This window comes from Brachycentrus maculatus, unplaced genomic scaffold (assembly GCF_059751285.1).
Source record: "Brachycentrus maculatus isolate JH-2025_06_01 unplaced genomic scaffold, ASM5975128v1 h1tg000420l, whole genome shotgun sequence".
In the NCBI taxonomy this organism is placed as follows: Eukaryota; Metazoa; Arthropoda; class Insecta; order Trichoptera; family Brachycentridae; genus Brachycentrus; species Brachycentrus maculatus.
The window spans coordinates 550632-572500 of record NW_028281168.1 but is presented as its reverse complement, the minus strand read 5'-3'; the positions used below and the strand labels follow the sequence as shown (position 1 = coordinate 572500).

Genomic DNA, 21869 nt, shown 5'->3' with positions numbered 1-21869 from the left:
TACAAAATGGCCCAAATCACTTCAATTAATTCTCTTTCGATTCTCCAATGGAACTGTCGTAGCGCAGTATCCAACAGAGATGACTTCAATCTTTTAATCCGCTCTCACAAAATTGATATTGCGACCCTATCTGAAACCTGGTTCTCTCCGGGTTCAGTTATCTCATTCCCTGGCTATTCTTGTGTCAGAGACGACCGCCTTGACGGAAGGGGCGGTGTAGCTATCTTAATAAAAAATAATTTAATTTTCGATTTGATTCCACTTCCATCACATCCCAGAATGCAAATATTAGCCATAAAAATTCTAGATTTATCAATTGTTTCCGTTTACTCAGCTCCCAGAAACGTATTTAAGCAATCATACTGGAGATCTATCGTGAGTTGTCTCTCCCCAAATTTCTACATTTTGGGAGACCTTAATGCTCATTCTACGTCCTGGGGCTGTACGTCGTCCGACACTGCAGGAAGGGCCATCGTTGATTTCATGGAGGAATCAAACTTATGTATATTGAACAATGGTGATCCAACGCGTATTGCTCCGGCTAATCATAGCCAAAACGCCTTGGACATCTCAATCTGTTCCTGCAACCTGGCAAGCTTGTCCTCTTGGAATCTATTGAGTGACCCTTTCTCCAGTGATCATTTCCCTATCATCATCAAAATGATTAATTCCTCAAATCACAGTCATCATAAACCCAAGAGATCTAACTATTTGATCGGTAGGGCTGACTGGAAAATCTTTGAAGATTCATTGAATGCTAAGTCCGAGTCCCTGTCGATCGATGGTGACAATAACAACCCCAACACAATAGCTAACAAAATCCACGAGTTGGTAACCGAGGTGGCCAACGTTGCTATCCCCATATCTAAAAAGGTTTTGCACAAGTACTCCCCTCCTTGGTGGGATAAGGAATGCACGGAAATGGTTAAAAATAGAGCATCCAGTATAAGAAAGTATAAAAGAAATATAACTTCTGACAACTTTTTGGAGGTTAGACACGTACAGGCCCTAACTAAAAAATTTCTTAGAAAAAAAAAAGACAGGGTTGGCAAAATCTCTGTAACTCTTTGTCTCCCGAAACCCCGCTCGGGGATGTCTGGGATTCAATAAGAAGATTCAGAGGATCATACTCTCCGAAGGTGAACACTTCCAAATGTACATCCTGGATAGAGGATTTTGTTGGGAAACTTGCTCCATCTTACGTTCCCAGTATTTCCGAACTCCCTAGAGAACCCCCAATCCTTCCAGGCGCTGACTACCTAACATCTCCGTTTTCACTCGATGAATTATCGATGGCAATCCAATCTTCTGGAGATTCTTCTCCGGGCCATGACATGATTCCCTATTCCTTTTTCAAACACTTTCCTAAACCATTTATGATCCTAATCCTAAAAATGTATAATCTCATTTTAAAATCTTGCACAATCCCAGACTCCTGGAAAAGACAAATCATAGTCCCGATCCCCAAACCTGGTAAGGATATATCCCTTGGAACTTCATACAGGCCAATTGCCCTCTCATGTTGTTTTCTCAAAATTCTGGAACGCATGGTAAAGACTAGGCTCGAGTGGTTTGTAGAGAGAAATAACCTCCTACCGCACTGGCAATTTGGTTTTCGAAAAAATAAATCCTGCATCGACAACCTAAGTGTACTAGTTACTGATATCCATGTTTCACGGTCCTGTAAAACCGACTTAATCGCCTGCTTCTTGGACGCAAGTAGTGCTTATGATAATGTCCTTCTCCCATTACTGCTGGAAAGAATGAATGCCCTCGGGATCTCCAGTGGTGTTGGCTGCCTGATATTTAATATGATGTGCAATAGAGATATTGCCATAGATACTCCAAAAGGATCCGTGATTAGAACGGTGTACAAAGGTCTGCCACAGGGATCGGTATTGAGTCCACTGTTATTTAACATCTACACTCAGGATCTTCAAACACATATTCCCCCTGAAATCTCCATTTTGCAGTATGCGGATGACTTCGTGCTGTATACATCAGACAAATCCACACCTCGCGCTTCGAGTGTATTGAATAGGGCACTGGAACCCGTCGGGGCATGGTTCGAGGAAAGTAATTTGGAATTGGCTCCGTCCAAAAGCCAAATAGTAGTATTTTCTAGAAAGCGTAACATCCCCGAGTTAAATATAAAATTGAGGAAAATTCGGATTCCTGTGAAGGACAATGTAAAATTTTTGGGCGTCACATTGAATAATAAGCTGTCATGGAACAAACACATTGAAAACATTGTGGCTAAGTGTGAAAAGAATATTAACATCCTACGGGCAGTTTCAAGAGTGTGGTGGGGTGCCCACCCGACTACAATGAACATGCTTTACTGCGCTCTTGTCCGAAGTCATATTGATTATGCGTGCTTTATAATGGACCCTCTTCCAAAGTATCTGCAATCTAAATTAGATAGGATACAATATAAATGCCTCAGATTAATTTTGGGAGCAATGAAATCATCTCCTGTGATTGCCTTACAAGCGGAGTGTGTTGATATGCCGTACTCTTTGAGGAAAAAACTATTATCCAACAAATTCATCCTCAATAGGACTAACGATAGTAATCATCCAATTTTTCCGAGGCTTCAACTTCTTCATGCTTTTTTTCAATCAACCTCAAACAAAAATACTGACAGTCCTCCTATTCTCTGTAGATCCTGGCATCACATTGTAAACACCATGTCATGTCCTCTTGAAGCCACTCTTCCGTTATATAACATTTCATATGAAGCTGCTATTTATAAACCTGATGTATTTCTTTCTATTGGAATAGATAAGACCTCGTTGGTTCTTAATGCCTCTTATGTTAAACGATTATTCATACAAAAGTTGGAAGAACTTTGGTCTAACCACGTTGCAGTATATACTGATGGCTCAAAAAGTGCCGTAGGAGCGTGTGGTGCTGCATTATATATTCCTTCCCTTAATATAGAAGAGCAATTCCAATTACCTCGTGAAGCATCCATATTTACAGCGGAATGTGTGGCCCTTAGAGAGGCTCTGAGAATAATTATTAAACAATCCTTGTCACCGACAGTAATTTTTACTGATTCTCTCAGCGTTGTGAACCTTTTATCTTCAAATAATAATCACTCTGTCCTTAAAAATAATCATATTCTTTGTGATATAAAAAGAATGTTATATATGGTTAATGTTGAAAATAAAATTGTCTCGATAGTTTGGATTCCATCTCATATAGGAATTACAGGTAATGAGAGGGTGGACTCCATGGCCAAGGAAGCCCGGGACTGTGGCGTGGTTCCCAGTCTATTCACCCTTCCCATTCCTGACTACCTTAGTGGGCTCAAAGCTGGTGCAAGCGAGGAATGGAATGAAATGTTCTCCATAACATCCACTGGATCCTATTACAAGTCAATCCAACCCGTGATACCCAAATCCCCTTGGTTCCGCAAAGTTAGGATTCCCAAGCTGAATGTGTCCCTTCTGTGTAGGCTGAGGATCGGACACACAGTACTTGCATCCCACCTCAAAAGGATTAATATTCTAACTTGTTCGTTGTGCGCGTGTGGACAGGAGGATGAGACTGCTGACCACGTATTTTTCAACTGCCCCTTACTCCCTAACCTCGAGTTCATTCAGGACATTCGGTCTGAGGGTTTGTCCTTCCCGCTGAATGTCCAACACCTATTGTCAATGAACTCGAAAAATGTTAACGGTGCGATTATTAAACATTTAAAAAAGTATAGCAAAAGCGTGTGACCCCAAAAAAAATCAATAAAAAAAAAAAATTATTTAAGTATATAAAATCACTAGTATGGCAGGTATCACCCAAAATTGGGTGCTTTGCCAAAAATAAAAAAAAAAAAAAAAAAAAACATACTAGTATAAACCATATATAGCTCACTCCTTTCAAGAACGTCATAAATCAAAAGACTTGATTTTTCAGGAGACCTTTTTTAAAGATTAAAAATATAATACAATGTATTTAAAAAAATATCAAGCGACTTATTGAACTTTTTACTGTGAAACAGATATTTTTAGGTAAAACCTGAAGGTTTATTCTATATTTGAAAAATATTTAGTATTTAAAAAAAAAAAATTTAACAATAACTTTTCTTCAAAATGCAAAAACAACACTTTCTGCCCTGTAGCGGGTAAATATTAAATTAAAATTATGCCTTTTTTGCTGGAATATAGTACATTTTCTGGGCGTTCCGAAAACATGCACAACTGAAAATTTACGAATTTTGATTTATGACGTTCTTGAAAGGAGTAAGCGATATGTATTTATATAAATTCATTTTTATTAATATTATTATTATAATATTTTATTAATATTAGTCCCTCTTTAAAACAGGCCACAAGACCAACACATAGCAGAAGAAGAAGAAAAAGAAGATGATTTTTATAATACATATATTTAAAACAGTACGCATTAAACTGAGTGTATTTCCCCGTAAAAAATCCTAAACACAATTCACTTAAGGCGATAAAAAGTAAGTCGGGCCACAAAATGATGGATCATCGTCAGCTTCCTTCGTCCTGCGGCGGATTATGCAAATCCGGGCGGCGGATTGCGGCCTAAACGTGTGTCGGGCAGATAAACATCCCCGCGGGACCGCAGCGGGAGGGCAGAGGGTAGGGGCGGGGGCGGGGGCTCCCCTGGCGCAATCACTACCCCCATTTCAATAATGTATTCAGACAACAATATGGGCCGTCTTGCCCGACCTCCCCTATCCAGAGTTTCACAGAGGTTCTTAAAATTTGTAAGCATGTGCGCCTGAAATTTTTGAGTTTCTGGCAAAATGAATCTGATTGCGAATTTCATTATTTTTGCTATCTAATATATGTATATTTATTTTTATAATCAAAGAGACATATTTGTTTTTTTTTTTATTATTAATTTTAAAAAATGTGTTTTTATTTTTTATTATTAACATAATTTTTTTACACTTGTTTAAAGCACAATTTTTAACATATTTAAAAAAAAATTGCAGCCACCTTGTGTGTCTTGTCGGTGGAGTTATTTTTGATTAATATTTTATTGTTTTTAACCATTTTAACCTTATGTACACATAAAAAAGAGAGAAAAATTAAGAATACTTGTATACATTTTACAATTTTCATAAAATTAAGTCTTGATCATTTACCCACTTCTTTATTTTGCCTTTGTTCCATTTTTTATTTTGACCTCTAACCTCCGTCGGCAACATATTAAAAATGTTCGGAACGATATATTGCTATATATTAATGTGGAAAAAACGAAAAACACGTTATTTTATTATAGTTTGTATCTTTTTCGCAAAGTGATACATAAAATACCACGTCAATTTATTTTTTAAAGAAAAAGAGAATTTATTATTATTTACAAAAATACTCCAAATTCATACTGTTTCGAGTCGAAGCTGTTCATTATTAGATATAGGTAACAAATTGTGGTAGAGTGGGTTCAAACCGAGAAACTCTGACTTCTCAAGAGTCCGTGACACTAACCACGGAACCACAACACGACACTTTGTTTAAATTTTAACATCCTAATATAAGTAAAGAAGATGAGAGTCTGGTTATTTACGCGGCTTATGACATGTCAAAGACGGTAGATGGTTAAATTTTGAACATTATAAAAACACAAATATTTCTCTTATTTAGTAAAAAAAAGTATTTATCGTTTTTATACGAGAGATGAAGGTAAGTCTGAGAGTCCCAAAATGTTGTGAAAAAAAAGGAAACTTTGAGAAGCGCTGGTAATCGGTTCGGAGATAGGTGCACGTGCACTTGCGTGGGGGAAATTGGGGCGATAAGGGACACAAGTGCCACCGCATTTTTTAATAAAATTAATTAACAGATGCTGCCTGGCGTTGATAGCCAAATATTTAGTTCACTCTTTCTATTGACAACAAAAAACACAGACTCTAAATCATTTTTGAATAATTTCATTAATTGATTCGGTAGTCACATTGTATAAATAGTGGTATTTACTAAGTAAAATATTTTTGAATATTTGAAGTTGACACGGTTCTGAGTACCGTTGGGAAATTTATGAAGTATGTAAGTAAAAAGTTTACTTCAATTGAAGATAGGTGAGACCTATTCAGAATTCTTCTTCTTCTAACTCTTATCCACACCCAATGGTGCATAGGGCACTGCATCATATTGACGCACTGTTATCTTGATCATTACTTTCATGAAGACTCCTACGCCTAAGGGACCAGTCCAGGGTATTATTAAATAAATATTAGAATGCAAAATCTGAAACATTTATTCTCACTCCCTCTGGGAATCTAACCCGGCTCTTCCAGCACGGTAGCTAAACACGCTAACCATTACACCACAGAGACAAATAAAATATTTTAGCGGCTGTCAAAAAGCACGCTTTCCGCCATGAGCGTTGTTAAGTATTGCGTGTGTTGTTTTTACGTTCAACAGATGGCGCTGCCATTGGGGGAATGGTTATAAAAGCTAGAAGTCTGGACCCACCTTGTGTAAAAGAGTGTAAAATCACTAATTTTCACTAATCTCTGGGAATCGAACCCGGGATCTCATAGCACGGTAGCTGAACATGCTAACCATTACACCACGAAAGCGGACAACAATTCAGAATTAGTCATTATATATTTTTATTAAACCATTGGTTTTAGTTTTAAATGGTTTCCAAACTAAGGTAGGACTCGATATATTTTCAATTCGATTATTTTAGCTACCGAGTTCGAATCCCAGGGGTGTCGAGTTTTTCCCCTCAAAATATTGGAGATATTATCATCTTCCATGTCTCTTCCTTTTTTATGTGTTTATTTATGGGAAATATACGGACACGTCTTATCTACCCTAACTTCCCCATAAAAAATATCGTGGATTTTTTTATTGTATATAAATATGTATAATTTTTTCTTTTATATATTTATTTATAAATTTCATCATCCACGTAATAACAATTTACAGAAATGTGTCCTCACCGAGTTATCACGTGCCGAGGACACATTTTACAATACTTATTTAGAAAACTATACGAAAGAAATTTGTCAATGGTATGTTATAAAATTGTCCGCCTCCATAGTGTAATGGTCAGCACGCTCGGCTACCATTCTGTAGGTCCCGGGTTCGATTCCCAGGGGGGTTCAAATAAATATAAGTGATTTTTTCACCCTTATATTTATTCAATATCACCCTGGACTGGTACCTGAAGAGGAGGGCTGATCACCTTTCCTTCATGTGTTAACGATCGAGATAACACTGCGTTTATATGCAGTGCCCTATGCACCATTGGGGTGCGGATAAGGGTTTGAATGTAATAAAATACGGCATGGCCGAATGACGCGATCTATTTCAGATCTGTATCGGGAATATTATATATGTGACTTTTGTATGTAATATGTTTTAAAATAAATAACCAAATAAAAAATTATGTTATTTCACAATGTTAATGCCGAATCGATACATATATCGCTCACTCCTTTCAAGAAGGTCATAAATCAAAAATCGTCAATTTTCAGTTGTGCATGTTTTCAGAATGCCCAGAAAATGTACTATATCCCAGCAAAAGCGGCATATTTTGAACTTAATATTTACCCGCTACAGGGCAGATAGTGTTGTCTTTACATTTTAAAGAAAACGTATTTTTTAATTATTTTTTTAAATATACTAAATATTTTTCAAATGAAGAACAAACCTTCAGGTTTTACCTAAAAAGATCTGTAACACAGTAAAAAGTTCAATAAGTGACTTGATATTTATTTTTAATACATTGCATTATATTTTTAAACTTTAAAAACTTTCTCCTGAAGAATCAAGTTTTTTGATTTATGACATTCTTGAAAGGAGTGAGCGATATGTGGAGGTCCTCACCAAAACGTTATATTTCAATTTTAAATGATTTTAAGTAATCAGGAATTTTAGCTTGTATAGTTGTTACGTTTTGGTGCGATTTAATGATTTCATATTGGTTTAACACAGGATTGGTCATATTTTGTCGCAACTTCAATTGAGATTTCGATAGAATACAGTCAACAGGACAGATTTGCATTTAAAGGATTTTTTGTGCTTTATTGAAAATGTTACTTTTTGTAGAAGGCCTTCACAATTGGAATCAAATGATTTTGAATTGAGTTCAAATTTATTCAGAAAAATCATTCATACATCGGAGTGTTCGTATGATATACGATTTCTACAATACAATGGTAGAATTTGGGTGAATAGAGCAATCAGTGGTTTGTGAGCGTTCATCAGTCCACTAATGAAATCAGGGGTCCTCAATTCGACACCAAATTGGTAATACCATTACACAGGCACCTTCCTACGCCACTGGAGTCACGTGACAGTAAACCAAAGGTTCTCAAAATTTTCATATTTTATTTATATTATACATATATATATATATATATATATATATATATATATATATATATATATATATATATATATATATATATATATATATATATATATATATATATATATATATATATATATATACACAATATATATATATATATATATATATATATATATATATATATATTTTTTTTTATTTATTTATTTTTTTCGTCGACCCGAAGACCAAACATGCACTAAAGTTTTCACCACAGACATGCGTTACGAGCCAAGGTTAAACATGCACATGCAGTGTCAAAATCTCGGCGAGTGGTTATTTACTATTATTATTTTCAACAGTCCTCCTCCGTAGTGTAATGGTCAGCACGCTCGGCTACCGTTCTGGAGGTCCCGGGTTCGATTCCCAGGGGGGATCAAATAAATATAAGTGATTTTCTCACTCTTGTATTTATTGAATATCACCCAGGACTGGTACCTGAAGCGGAGGGCTGATGACCTTTCCTACGCGTGTTAACGATCAAGATAACACTGTGTTTACATAATGCAGTGCCCTATGCACTATTGGGGCGTGGATAAGGGTTTGAATTGAATTAACATTTTTGTAAAAAAATAAATAAGTAAAAATGACTAACCACAAAGTAAATGCTTTAAATAAATATTAATAATATTGAGAAGCTTATATTTATATGGGGTGAGTTGCATATTGAATATCACGTCACGTGTGCATTATTTGTTGCTTCTTCAAACTATAGCACCCTTTCATTATAATCTGATTGTATCCACACATATCTAAGTAAACAACGCAGGGGTAGGCAGAGAGAATCGAAAGCCACACAGCTCTGTCTTTGCAATTAATACTAAGGTAGAGGAAAGGCAATTGAGATAGTATGATCACATACTCTAGGCAACTAGAAATTGCTGAAATGCGAATGCTTAGATGGTCAGCTGGAGTGTCCCTTAGAGACAAAATAATGTGTTCACGAATTCGTAGAAGCCTGGCTGTAACAGGCATCAATAGTTAGATAGAGGAAAGGCAATTGGAGGTGGTATGGGCACATAGGACGCAGAGAACCTGATCATATCGTGAACCAGGCAATCGCCGTGGATCTTACTCGAAAGGCATCTACAGGAAGACCAAAGAATTCATGGATGTTACAGAAAAAAAAAACATATTGTCTTTTTACATCTCATTAAAGTTGAAGAAGAATATGGAAGTCTGGGCATTTACGGGGCTGATGACCGTCATAGGCTTGTTTAGATGATCACTTTACACACGTGTAACATTCACCAATTCTACTTATTATTGACAACCACACAACCCAAATTCTTGGAAGCTCTATATATATATGAACCAATTTTGAAACATTATTCTTGAATCACTAGAACTTCACTAGAAACATCTATTGGTGAGATGAAAAGAAGCTTTTTATTGAGCAGAAACTCTTTTATTAGTATGTGAGGTCCGAATCCTGGATTATAATCACACACATGACAAACGCCAGAAAATATCATTTACATTTTTATTATTTATGCTTATAATTTGACCAGATAATTTATTTACAACATTTTGAGTGTGTCCAAATACTTTCCAATTGTAATTGGAGGTAATCCAGATTTTGTGAACAAGTTGCTCACTCCTTTCAAGAATGTCATAAATCAAAAATCGTAAATTTTTAGCTGTGCATGTTTTCGGAATGCCCAGATAACGTACTATATCCCAGCAAAAGAGGCATATTTCTAACTTAATATTTACCCGCTACAGGGCAGAAAGTGTTGTGTTTGTATTTTGAAGAAAAGGTATTGTTTAATTATTTTTTTAAATAAACTAAATATTTTTCAAATGGGGAAAAAACCTTCAGGTTTTACCTAAAAAGGTCTGTTGCACAATAAAAAGTTCAATAAGTGGCTAGATATTTATTTGTAATACATTGTATTATATTTTTAAACTTTAAAAACGTTCTCCTGAAAAATCAAGTTTTTTGATTTATGACGTTCTTGAAAGGAGTGAGCAAAGTATTTGGACACATTCAAAATGTTGTTAAGAAAGATAACATGATACAAAGGTATGGCCTAGGTGACATTGTATATGATAAAAGGACTTACAACCTGAGGAAGAGGAGACTAATATTTTTTTCACGCATTTACTAAAGCTTCAATCGCATTTGTAAATAAAAAATAAAGTCTAAAATAAAAATACAAATTTTCTCATTTTAATAACGAGCAAAATGCCGACATAAAAGCATTCTTTCGCCTTTAAATTCGCGTAAAGCATTCCCGGCATTTGTAATCCCGGCGTGGGGTAGAGTGACGCGGAATGGGCTCCTATAAAAACAATATTAATTCATCAAGAGGAATTTAATATAATCCGACATACCTCCACCGAATGGGCTTGACTTAAGGGATGTGAGTGGGGGAGGGGAGCCGTACATCACACGAAGGGGTGAACAACCCTAGGCTATTCAATTTCTGCACAGGCGTGTATCAAAAGTTATGTGTTAGAGTTGGCAACATAAGGATGAAAGTAGGAATTTTTTTAATGATGGGAATTTCTATATCATCATATTTTATATGAATATTTAATGAAGTTATAAGCAGGCCTTTTTTCCCATGTAATGCGGTGGAACGGCACACGGCATATTTTTTCAATTTATGTATTAATTTTAAATCAAACACAGATTTTTTGAGTCTACTAAGTTGTATTTTATTAACAAAAACACATAAAAAAATATATTGTGACAATTGTTTCGCCTTGTTAGGGCATTATCAAACGAATGTGACAAAAAATCTGTGTTTGATTTAAAATTAATACATAAATTAAAATGGAGTTCTACAAATTAAACGCCAAATCAATAAATATATTTTTTCAAGAATGTATTTTTTTTATAAATTTTCAAACATAATAAAACGAAACAACGTTTGTGCTTACGTTACTAAAATCTGACTAACTAACTAACTAGCCATCACGCCGCTTACGCGTAGGGCAGGCAGAGTGAATAGAACGCCACACCACTCTGTCTTTGCAAACATTCTTCGCCTCTTCCACGTTCATGCATGTCCTCATACATACCCGCCGATTATTACGACTCATAACCTGACCGCTTTCAAGTATTTGGCGTACCTGATCGTGCCATGTTTTTCTCGATCTTCCTCTGCTCCTTTTCCATTTACATACGCCTCATAAATTTGTTTTACCGTTCTTTCCTCACTCATTCTTTCTACATGTCCAAACCATCTCTACACACCTTCCTTAATTTAATCGATAATGCTTATCTCAGCTTTGCATTCCTAATAATCTGTATTTATTTATTTAGTAAAAATGATAAAATATGGAATTGTAATAAATATTTAAATGATATTACAATATACGTATATATTTTTTAAGTAAAAAGCTTGATATAATTGATTATTCAGGGCTTTTGAAAAAAACCCTTAATAATCGTATAAAATATCTTCCAATATTCATTTCGTTTGCCACCCCTGAGTCGTAGTAAGGCTCAACGCTCTTTCTAGTGTGGTAAATTGTTTTAAATTAGTTATTTGCACAGCAGAGGGTAGCACATTAATGTAAATATTCGTAAGCTAAGAGCTATTTTAAAATAAGATATGATTAATCGAAAACTTTGCTTGTAAAATTACACAAAAAAAATTAAGGAACAATTATTTAAAAAGGAATTTATTTATATATAGAACTTCCAAGAATTTGAATAGTATGGTTGTCAATAATAAGCAGAATTGGTGAACGTTACACGTGTGTAAAGTGATCACTTAAACCAGTATGAAATACCAGTACCAAAAAATAGTATGGAAATAACTCCTTTTATTGGAAATAATCTATATTTTGTGAACAAGTATCTGGACACACTCAAAATGTTGTTAAAAAAAATGTAGATTATTTTTCCTATTTCTTTCAACCCTTACCTACTATGACTACTACTAGTTCTATCATCACGCCGTTTCCCCACAGGGGTAGGCAGAGAGGATGGAACGCAACACTCTTTAGGTTCACCAACACCATGGCTCTACAATCACTATAAGCTAGAAACGGGATGCAGAAATGCCTAAGTCCAAATTATTTTTCTCTTTCTATATATATATATATATATATATATATATATATATATATATATATATATATATATATATATATATATATATATATATATATATATATATATATATATATATAAATATAAATAAATACATATAAGTATTTTGTCCGCCTCCGTAGTGTAATGGTCAGCAAGCTCGGCTACCGTTCTGGAGGTTCGGTCCCGGGTTCGATTCCCAGGGGGGGTCAAATAAATATAAGTGATTTTTTCACTGTAATATTTAATCAATATTACCCTGGACTGGTACCTGAAGCGGAGGGCTGATCACCTTTCCTATATATATATATATATATATATATATATATATATATATATATATATATATATATATATATATATATATATATATATATATATATACATATATATATATATATATATATATATATATGAACCAATTTTGAAACATTATTCTTGAATCACTAGAGACGTCTATTGGTGAGATGAAAAGAAGCTTAGTATGTGAGGTCCGAATCTTGGATTATTACACACATGATAAACGCCAGAAAATATCATTTTCATTTGTACATTGTTTTTTATCACTTTACATATTTAATCCAGCCAATGACGGTCGTAAGCCCCGTAAATGTCCAGACTTCCATATTCTTCTTCATTCATGTAGAGATGTAAAAAAATAACATAAAAAGTAACTCCTGATTGGAGATAATAACAAGTGATCAAGTTTTTGGACACACTCAAAATGTTGAAAATAATTCATAGTGTTTATAGAACTATGATGTTGGTAAACCAGAAAAGTGTGGCGTTCCATCCTCTCCAAAGGGCATGTTGGTAGTAGTAGTAGTAGTAGTGGGTAAAGGCTTAAAGAAAGAGGAAAAATAATTTACACTTAGGCATTTCTGCATCCCGTTTCTAGCTAATAGTGATTGTAGGGCCGTGATGCTGTGAACCGGAGCGTAGGTAAGTCTGTAAGAGGGTTCGTCGATGTAGAAATAATCCTTTATTTGCGCCCTCCGACCCTAGCTCTGTTGCGCGAGACGTCCCCTAACAAAACTGGCATCGCTGGTTGTTCCCGGTTCCCAGTTTTGTATGCACAACAATCGATAGACTTAAATAAAACATTAAAAAAAAAATATATATATATATATATGTATATATATATATATATATATATATATATATATATATATATATATATATATATATATATATATATATATATATATATATATATAAATATATATACATATATATAAATATATGTTTTACTCATTAAAATGTAAACACTGTATTAAACCACTAATTGAAATATATTTCTCATATTTTTTTTTAACTTATCTAAGATTAAGAAGAATATGGAAGTCTTGGCATTTACGGGGCTGACGACCGGTTGTAACTCCTGTAATTGGAGATAACAAGTATTTGGACACACTCAAAATGTTGCATTTAAGTTTTACTCATTAAAAAGTAAACACTTGTATTGAACCACTAATTGAGATTCATTTCATTTCACAAGACTAGTTTTATCACGTATCGATGATAGATTTGGCATTAACTTTGCAAAATCACATGATAATTTGAATAAAAAATAAAACACTTGCACGACTAGTTTCAAAAACCTAAAAATGTTCTTATCAACAAGTGAAAATACACATGCTGATGAGAATAATGGGTACACAAAATTTAATGTTTTAAATATTTATGTATAAGTATATATATATATATATATACATAAAACATGTATATATATATAAATATATATATAAATATAAATATATATATATATATATATATGTATATATATATATATATATATATATATATATATATATATATATATATATATATATATATAAATATATATATATATATTTATATATATATATATATATATATATATATATATATATATATATATATATATATATATATATATATATATATATATATATATATATATATATATATATATATATATATATATATATATATATATATATATATATATATATATATATATATATATATATATATATATATAAATATATATATAAATATATATAAAAATATATTTATACACATATATATATATATATATATATATATATATATATATATATATATATAATAAAAAAAACCTTATCCGCACCCCAATGGTGCATAGGGCACTGTCATATAAACGCAGTGTTATCTTGATCGTTTACACATGAAGGAAGGGTGATCAGCCCTCCGCTTCAGGTACCAGTCCATGGTAATATTGAATAAATATTACAGTGAAAAAATCACTTTTACTTATTTTAACCCCTTTGGGAATCGAATCCGGGACCTCCAGAACGGTAGCCGAGCGTGCTGACCATTACACTACGGAGGCGGACAAATAAAGAAAATAATGAACAAAAAATATTAGAATTTCAAAGTATCATTTCAATTCCATCATGTCGCCGAATCACCCGCACGGGCGGTCGAAATAACCATTCAATTATCCGAGTAAATGGCGCGGATAATCGGCGTCGGTGGAGGGCAACCCCTACAGCGGTGGATGGCTAGACAAAGGGAAATGTCGAGATAGGGATCTACAGAGGGATGATTGCAAGAAGTGGACGGAGAGCGGAAGAACGGAAATGCGGGCGAGATTGGTGCAGCTGAGGTATCAAAATCTGTCTAGAAGACTTGGAGATGTGTATATTGACATGTTTGACTATCTATATTAATAATTTATGGGATATTCGCAAAGAAAGAACTAATTCATTTATTGTAACTGCAGACAGTTGGAAGAATTCCATATTGAATTGTTGGGTAATATATCCAAAATAAAACAAGGTTCGATGGAATTAATACGTGACGCGTATTAAGATTCTACATTTATTTGTGTATATCTTAATACGTGACGCGTTTCGTCTTCTTAGGACATTATCAAGAGTGTTTGATAAAGAATTCCATATTGAGTTGTTGGGTAATATATCCAAAATAAAACAAGGTTTTTGTTGGATTGAATTCTACATTTATTTATTTATGTATATCTTAATACGTGACACGTTTCGTCTTCTTAGGACATTATCAAGAGTGTTTGATAAAGAATTCCATATTGAGTTGTTGGGTAATATATCCAAAATAAAACAAGGTTTTTGTTGGATTGAATTCTACATTTATTTATTTATGTATATCTTAATACGTGACACGTTTCGTCTTCTTAGGACATTATCAAGAGTGTTTGATAAAGAATTCCATATTGAGTTGTTGGGTAATATATCCAAAATAAAACAAGGTTTGTTGGATTGAATTCTACATTTATTTATGTATATCTTAATACGTAACGCGTTTCGTCTTCTTAGGACATTATCGAGGATAATGTCCTAAGAAGACGAAACGCGTCACGTATTAAGATATACATAAATAAATATAGAATTCAATCCAACAAAAACCTTGTTTTATTATGGATATATTACCCAACAAGTACTAATTCGCCGGCAAACCGCTGAAGAGGAAACACGTCCATACACACCCGATTAAAAAAAAAGTACATTGGATTTTTTTAACGAATATATATTAAATAACTCTCTACCTATCAATAATCTTTTTTACTTTTCAATTACTCTTTTCCTTTCAAAACCATATAATTATTTCTAAGAAAAACTTATTTTTGAATACAAAAACGGTGTTTCGATTAACGAATTCCGTTCCGACTTAACGAATACTAGGCATGAATAATTAATATTTGAAGCACATGTGATTTTCAACACTTCTGCTTTAGAAAGCAGTGCCCTATGTACCATGATGCGGTGTCATCGTTATCGTTAACAGGTGTAGGCAAGGTGATCACTCCTGCGTTTTAAGGACAAGTCTACGGTTATATTAAATAAATATAAATATAAAGTAAAAAAAAACAATAATATTTATTTAAACCCCCTCCCTTCTGGGAATCGAACTCAGGACCTCCAGCACGGTAGCTAAACAAGCTAACCATTACGCCGCGGAGGCGAACGGTTATTCGAAGTTACACATGTCTCAAACAACTATAACACATAATCTTTTGTAATCTTTATGTATCCAAAGCGGTCTAGTTCATACATCTATTACCACATTCCTCAACGCATTATGGACACGCGTCAAACACAGAAATTATTTCAGCAAATACTCCAGTGTTACATGTAAAATCCTCTATCTCCCTCCCCTGTTACAACTTGCCCCGGTTTCCTCTGCGCGGGTAGGTACTCGAGCACAATGGGAAGACGTCCGCTGATCCGATAATCTGGCAATACTGAGTGGAATTCCAGCATGGCGTTTGACGTCTATCAATTCCCGCGCTGGGAAAATTTCAACCCAGTGTAGTTTTTATTGATGGTTTATAAAGTAGCGTACATGCAAACTTAACCTCTAAGCTGCTCGATTTCGAGTGACAAACATTCCGTACCGTGCTGGGTTATTTTATATTACAATATTTTTGACAAAAAAATGATATTTTTGCCTATTTTTTGTAGTGAAACTTTCGGATATCCATCATAGATGTTCACAGTGCACAATGCACTTTACTTATTATGTTTTTTTATGGTGTATTTACACAAAAAACATTAACATTTACGGACTCGCGGCCTAAAGTATGGCGGCTGTATAGAAGACGCGGCTGTCGTATCTGCGGAGCACGAGCCGACCGGAAGTATTCACGATAAAGTTGACACTAAATGAAAATAATTTTGATATTTTATGACAATAAATCAAAGAGAACTAATTTATCCATGCCTCGAACCAAATTTAGGTGCAAAAAATTATCCATAGGTGTTGATATAAGTACGTAAAGTTGAAAAACGACTATGCATGCGATACGCAGTCAACGGTACTTCTATAAAAATCGACAATAGATGCGATTCGCAGCTTACGGGTTAAAGCCTTATAAACGATAAATCGCAATTTAATCTTCTTTTAACTCAGGTAACATATGACGTTATTGAATTTTTTTCTTTAAACATCGTTTAAGAAAAATAAATTCTTTAAAATTAATATAAAGTTTTGAAAAGCCAAGAGTTATTGAAAGGTAAGGAGTTTTAATTAAATCACAAAAATATGTTTTTAAAACATATTCTAAAAAAAGTCAAATTCCAATATATATTCGAAAAAAATAGCGTGGAGACATATCTAGCCCTCAGCGCGGCCGAACGTGTTCTAATATAAACGTTCGAGATCTATAACGTGTAGAACTTTAAACATATAGTCAATAACGTGTAGTGGTAAGAGCTTTTCAGCTTTAGATTGGTAACTATAGAGTTACTGGTTCGATTCCGAGGAGGGTCTAAATATTCATTGGTGATTTGTTACTCTTTTATATATTAAATATTACCATAAAATGGTACCTGAATTGCAGTGCTGATCACCTATCCTTCGATCAAGATAACCGATAGCAACATAACAGTCTCCTATGCACCATTTAGTGTGGATTAAGGTTAAAGGAAAATTTTATTTATTTTATATTTTAACATGTTTGTGTGTGTATACGTATGCAGTATGTTAACAACCGCAGGAGCAGAGTAAGACCGACTAAAACTTGACATGATTAAGTTTGTCGAACACTTGAAAGCTGTCAGGTCAGGGAGTAAGAATAATCGGAAGGTGTATATGAGAAGATGCATGAATGTGGAAGAGACGAAGATTATTTGCAAAGACAGAGTGATGTGGTGGTCCGTTCTCTCTGCTTCCGATGTTTATGATAGTTAGTCAGTTAGATATATATATATATATATATATATATATATATATATATATATATATATATATTTATAAATATATATATATATATATATATAAATATATATATATATATATATATATATATATATATATATATATATATATATATATATATATATATATTTATATATATATATATATTTATATATATATATATATATATATATATATATATATATATATATATATATATATATATATATATATATATATATATATATATATATATATATATTTATATACATATATATATATATATATATATATATATATATATATATATATATATATATATATATATATATATATATATATATATATATATAATATATATATATATATATATGTATATATATATATATATATATATATATATAAATATATATATATATATATATATATATATAAATATATATATATATATATATATATATATATATATATATATATATATATATATATATATATATATATATATATATATATATATATATACATACGTTCGCGCGATTTATTACAAATAATGATAATGAAGAAAACAATATTGGAAATATTGATGAAGAATTTTAGTACAAGTTTCTCTCTGCCTATCCCTGCGAGAAAGCGGTGTGCTAGTTAGTTAAATTTTTTAACAACCGTATTTAAAAATCACTTAGCACTGCTTTTTCTTAAGAACTTTGTCTACGACGATATTTAAAATTATGTTGTTTGTCTGTATTTAAAATTATGTTTTTTCATCATCCACATATCCACTGGGTTCTAGCTTATCGATTCACTTGTCAGAACCAGGCCGGGGGCATTTTCCCGCCCTTTTCATGTTGCATTACACACGGACCGCTGAATCCGTTGCATAGGCTCCTAAACTCGAAAATACAACTCATTCCAAATATTAAAAACCAAAAATCGTTGACTTTGCCGTTGCGAGATCGATGGCGAGGGACGCTCTTTCACCAGTAGTTAGCGACGGTGAGAGTGACAAGACCATTGGAATAAAACTAAAATCGCATTTGTTTTCCAAATAATTTCCATAATTTTCTTTTCTCTAAATTAAACCATCCTTAATATAGTAAAAACGTCACCAAACAAACAAACATAATACCGATTCCCTAAAAGAAAAGAGTAGGTGGAGAGAATAGAACGCCACACCATTTAGTCTTTGCAAACAATCTTCGCTTCTTCCACATTCATGCACCTCTTCATACATACCCACCAATTATTCCAACTCCTAATCTGACCACTTTATATTTGAAATGCTTGAGCATACCAAGTTTTCTCCGTCTCTCTCTGCTTCTATTTCCAGCTACATTGGCTTCACAAATTTATTTTACTGTTCGTTCCACATGTCCAAACCATATTAACACACCTCTCTTTTTGAGGTAGTACCGTATTTTACGAAAATGGCGTTATATAAATTATCCAATATTATTTTCATTATTTTTTTGTCACAATCATTGATTTTTGTCATGAAAAAATATAATATGACCATAAAGTTTGATTACTTCTATAAATGTTATCCATAAATATGGCAAGCCTAATCACTATGTAGTAAGACGAAAAAACCCATTAAAAGAGCCTGTCTAAGAAATATTGGACTTCTAACCCCGGTTTCGTCGTAAAACACATTTTATTTCTCTGCATTCGAACTGAGAACACCGGAAGTAATCGGCGGCGGCGGCCATCTGGAATAAGCCGATATTTGGCGCGCTTTTATCCACATCCGGTCTCCTTTATTTTCGTTTTCCCGCCCTATTGAGCTATTGATTCGATACTATAGCCAATAATGATGGATTATTATTGTACGTATTATTTTCGGAAATAATGGAATGGTTCTCTTTACTATGAGTAGAAACATGGAAAAAAATAATCATTTGGAATTGTGTGATAGTATACCATATTTTATTTATTGTTTCGGCATTTACTTTGTGGTAAGACATGTTAAAATGACTAAGGAAACACATGATTTTATACCACTTGAGTTTATTAATGATTACTAGTTTTGGAAGCTAAACTTTCATCGTCAGGTCTGAATAATAACTAAAATATAAAAAAACTGTTCTATAAATAAGAAGAGGGGTAAGTTAGGTGGAGGGGGTTATTCAAAGGGTGGAGTATGAAAATAAAGGAAAAATGGAAAGCAAAGGTGAAGAATTTTGAAACAATATATTATTTATTAAATTAGAATTTAGATTTTTTCGGATTTCAAAAATTTTATGTGGTACAGATAAGAGTCATGCAAAGTAATAGGTGTGGAGGCTCACCAGTTTTGACTTGGTACTTGAGGGTTGTGGCGCAGTCTTGCACCAGCTGCTGCAGCGGCAGGCCCCTCTCAGGCAGCTCCAAGTCCAGCAGAGACTTCATCTCCTCGGGGTGGTGGAACTCCAAGACCTGGTGAAGACACAAACGTTCAGGGCCACTTCACGCAGCAACGTTCTGAATCCTAATCGACATCAGACATCAATCCTAACACCAAAACTTTGGATCGTGAGCGACTTCATCTTTGAGGTTTTTTTATTCAGCTTCCACAATCACACGATATTTTTTTAAGATAGGAGCTGCATTTATTATTTATCTTGCTTATTTTGTACAAAGTTTATAGATCAATATTGTATTTAGATGGAGAACTGCTGTCCACTGTTAACAACCGAAAAGCCACATACTTTGGCCACATATTCCGTGGAAAAAAATATGTCCTTCTACGGCTTTTAGTAGAGGGAAAGGTGGAGGGCAGACGGGGCTTGGGGCATAAAAGAAATTTATGGCTCGAAAATCTTAGACAGTGGTTTGGAATACCGGAGGCAGCATCCCTCATGAGGCTGGTCTAGGGTCGTGTGGAGTTCGTGGAGATGGTCGCCAGCTTCCAATGGGAGGGGCAATAAACATTTTTTAAATAATCTGCGTTTGGAACAGGATGGATAATCTAGTATGGGCCAATCAAGAACTTGTCAGCATTTGCTCGTTGCTGGGAGGAAACTACGTTGCACTCCTCAGGAGAAGCCGGACTGCTGACTGTCGTCAACAGGCCTTCCGATCCACTAGAAGAGGGTTCGGCATTTTGTGTCCCAGCTGACACAAAACAGGGCTTTAGCTTTGATGTGATCCAATGTGCTTTGATTCATACAAAAGCGATTCCCTATGCGTCCCTGATAAGTCGATTTGGAGGTTTGATGGGCACATTTCATTGATGAGATAAAACATAATGTTGTTCTTTACCTTCTCATTCCTGTCATTGGTATTCTTGACGTACTCCATTAGGACGTCTATGACCTTCATCAGGAACTCCTTCGTCTGCGGGAAGCCATCCTCTCTCATGGGCAGAATCTCTGGAACAACGCGAACAATTTATTTATTTATTTATTTCAAAAGATATTACACACATAAGTCATATATACATATAATATTCCCGAAGAGAAATTTCTATTTCTCATTTTGGGACATAATATTAAGGTTAACAAGACTGGAAAAAAATAATGAAGTAACAATTTTTTTACATACCCAAAACTAATACTAATTTATGGCAAAATATAAAAACAATAAATAGGTATAATAAATAGGCATAAAAAGCATATTTAAAAGAAATAAATGAGAGAAACATAAGGTAAGAATATTATTTATTATAAATAATATATAAAATAAAACCCTTATCCGCACCCCAATGGTGCATAGGGCACTGCGTCATATAAACGCAGTGTTATCTTGATCGTTTACACATGAAGGAAAGGTGATCAGCCCTCCGCTTCAGGTACCAGTCCAGGGTAATATTGAA

General features: G+C 33.7%; 1 protein-coding gene across 2 annotated transcripts in view; it reads right to left on the bottom strand.

Annotated features, from left to right (window-relative positions):
* LOC148302723 (glutamate decarboxylase-like) overlaps positions 1-21869 on the bottom strand; it is a 68231-nt gene that overhangs the window by 25077 nt on the left and 21285 nt on the right. For both annotated transcript variants that reach the window (XM_088271089.1, XM_088271088.1), the window contains exons 4-5: positions 21317-21426; positions 20365-20491 (exon numbers count right to left, since the gene is read on the bottom strand). In XM_088271089.1, coding sequence (XP_088127215.1) covers positions 20365-20491; positions 21317-21426 — 237 coding nt within the window. The remainder of the gene's footprint in view (positions 1-20364; positions 20492-21316; positions 21427-21869) is intronic.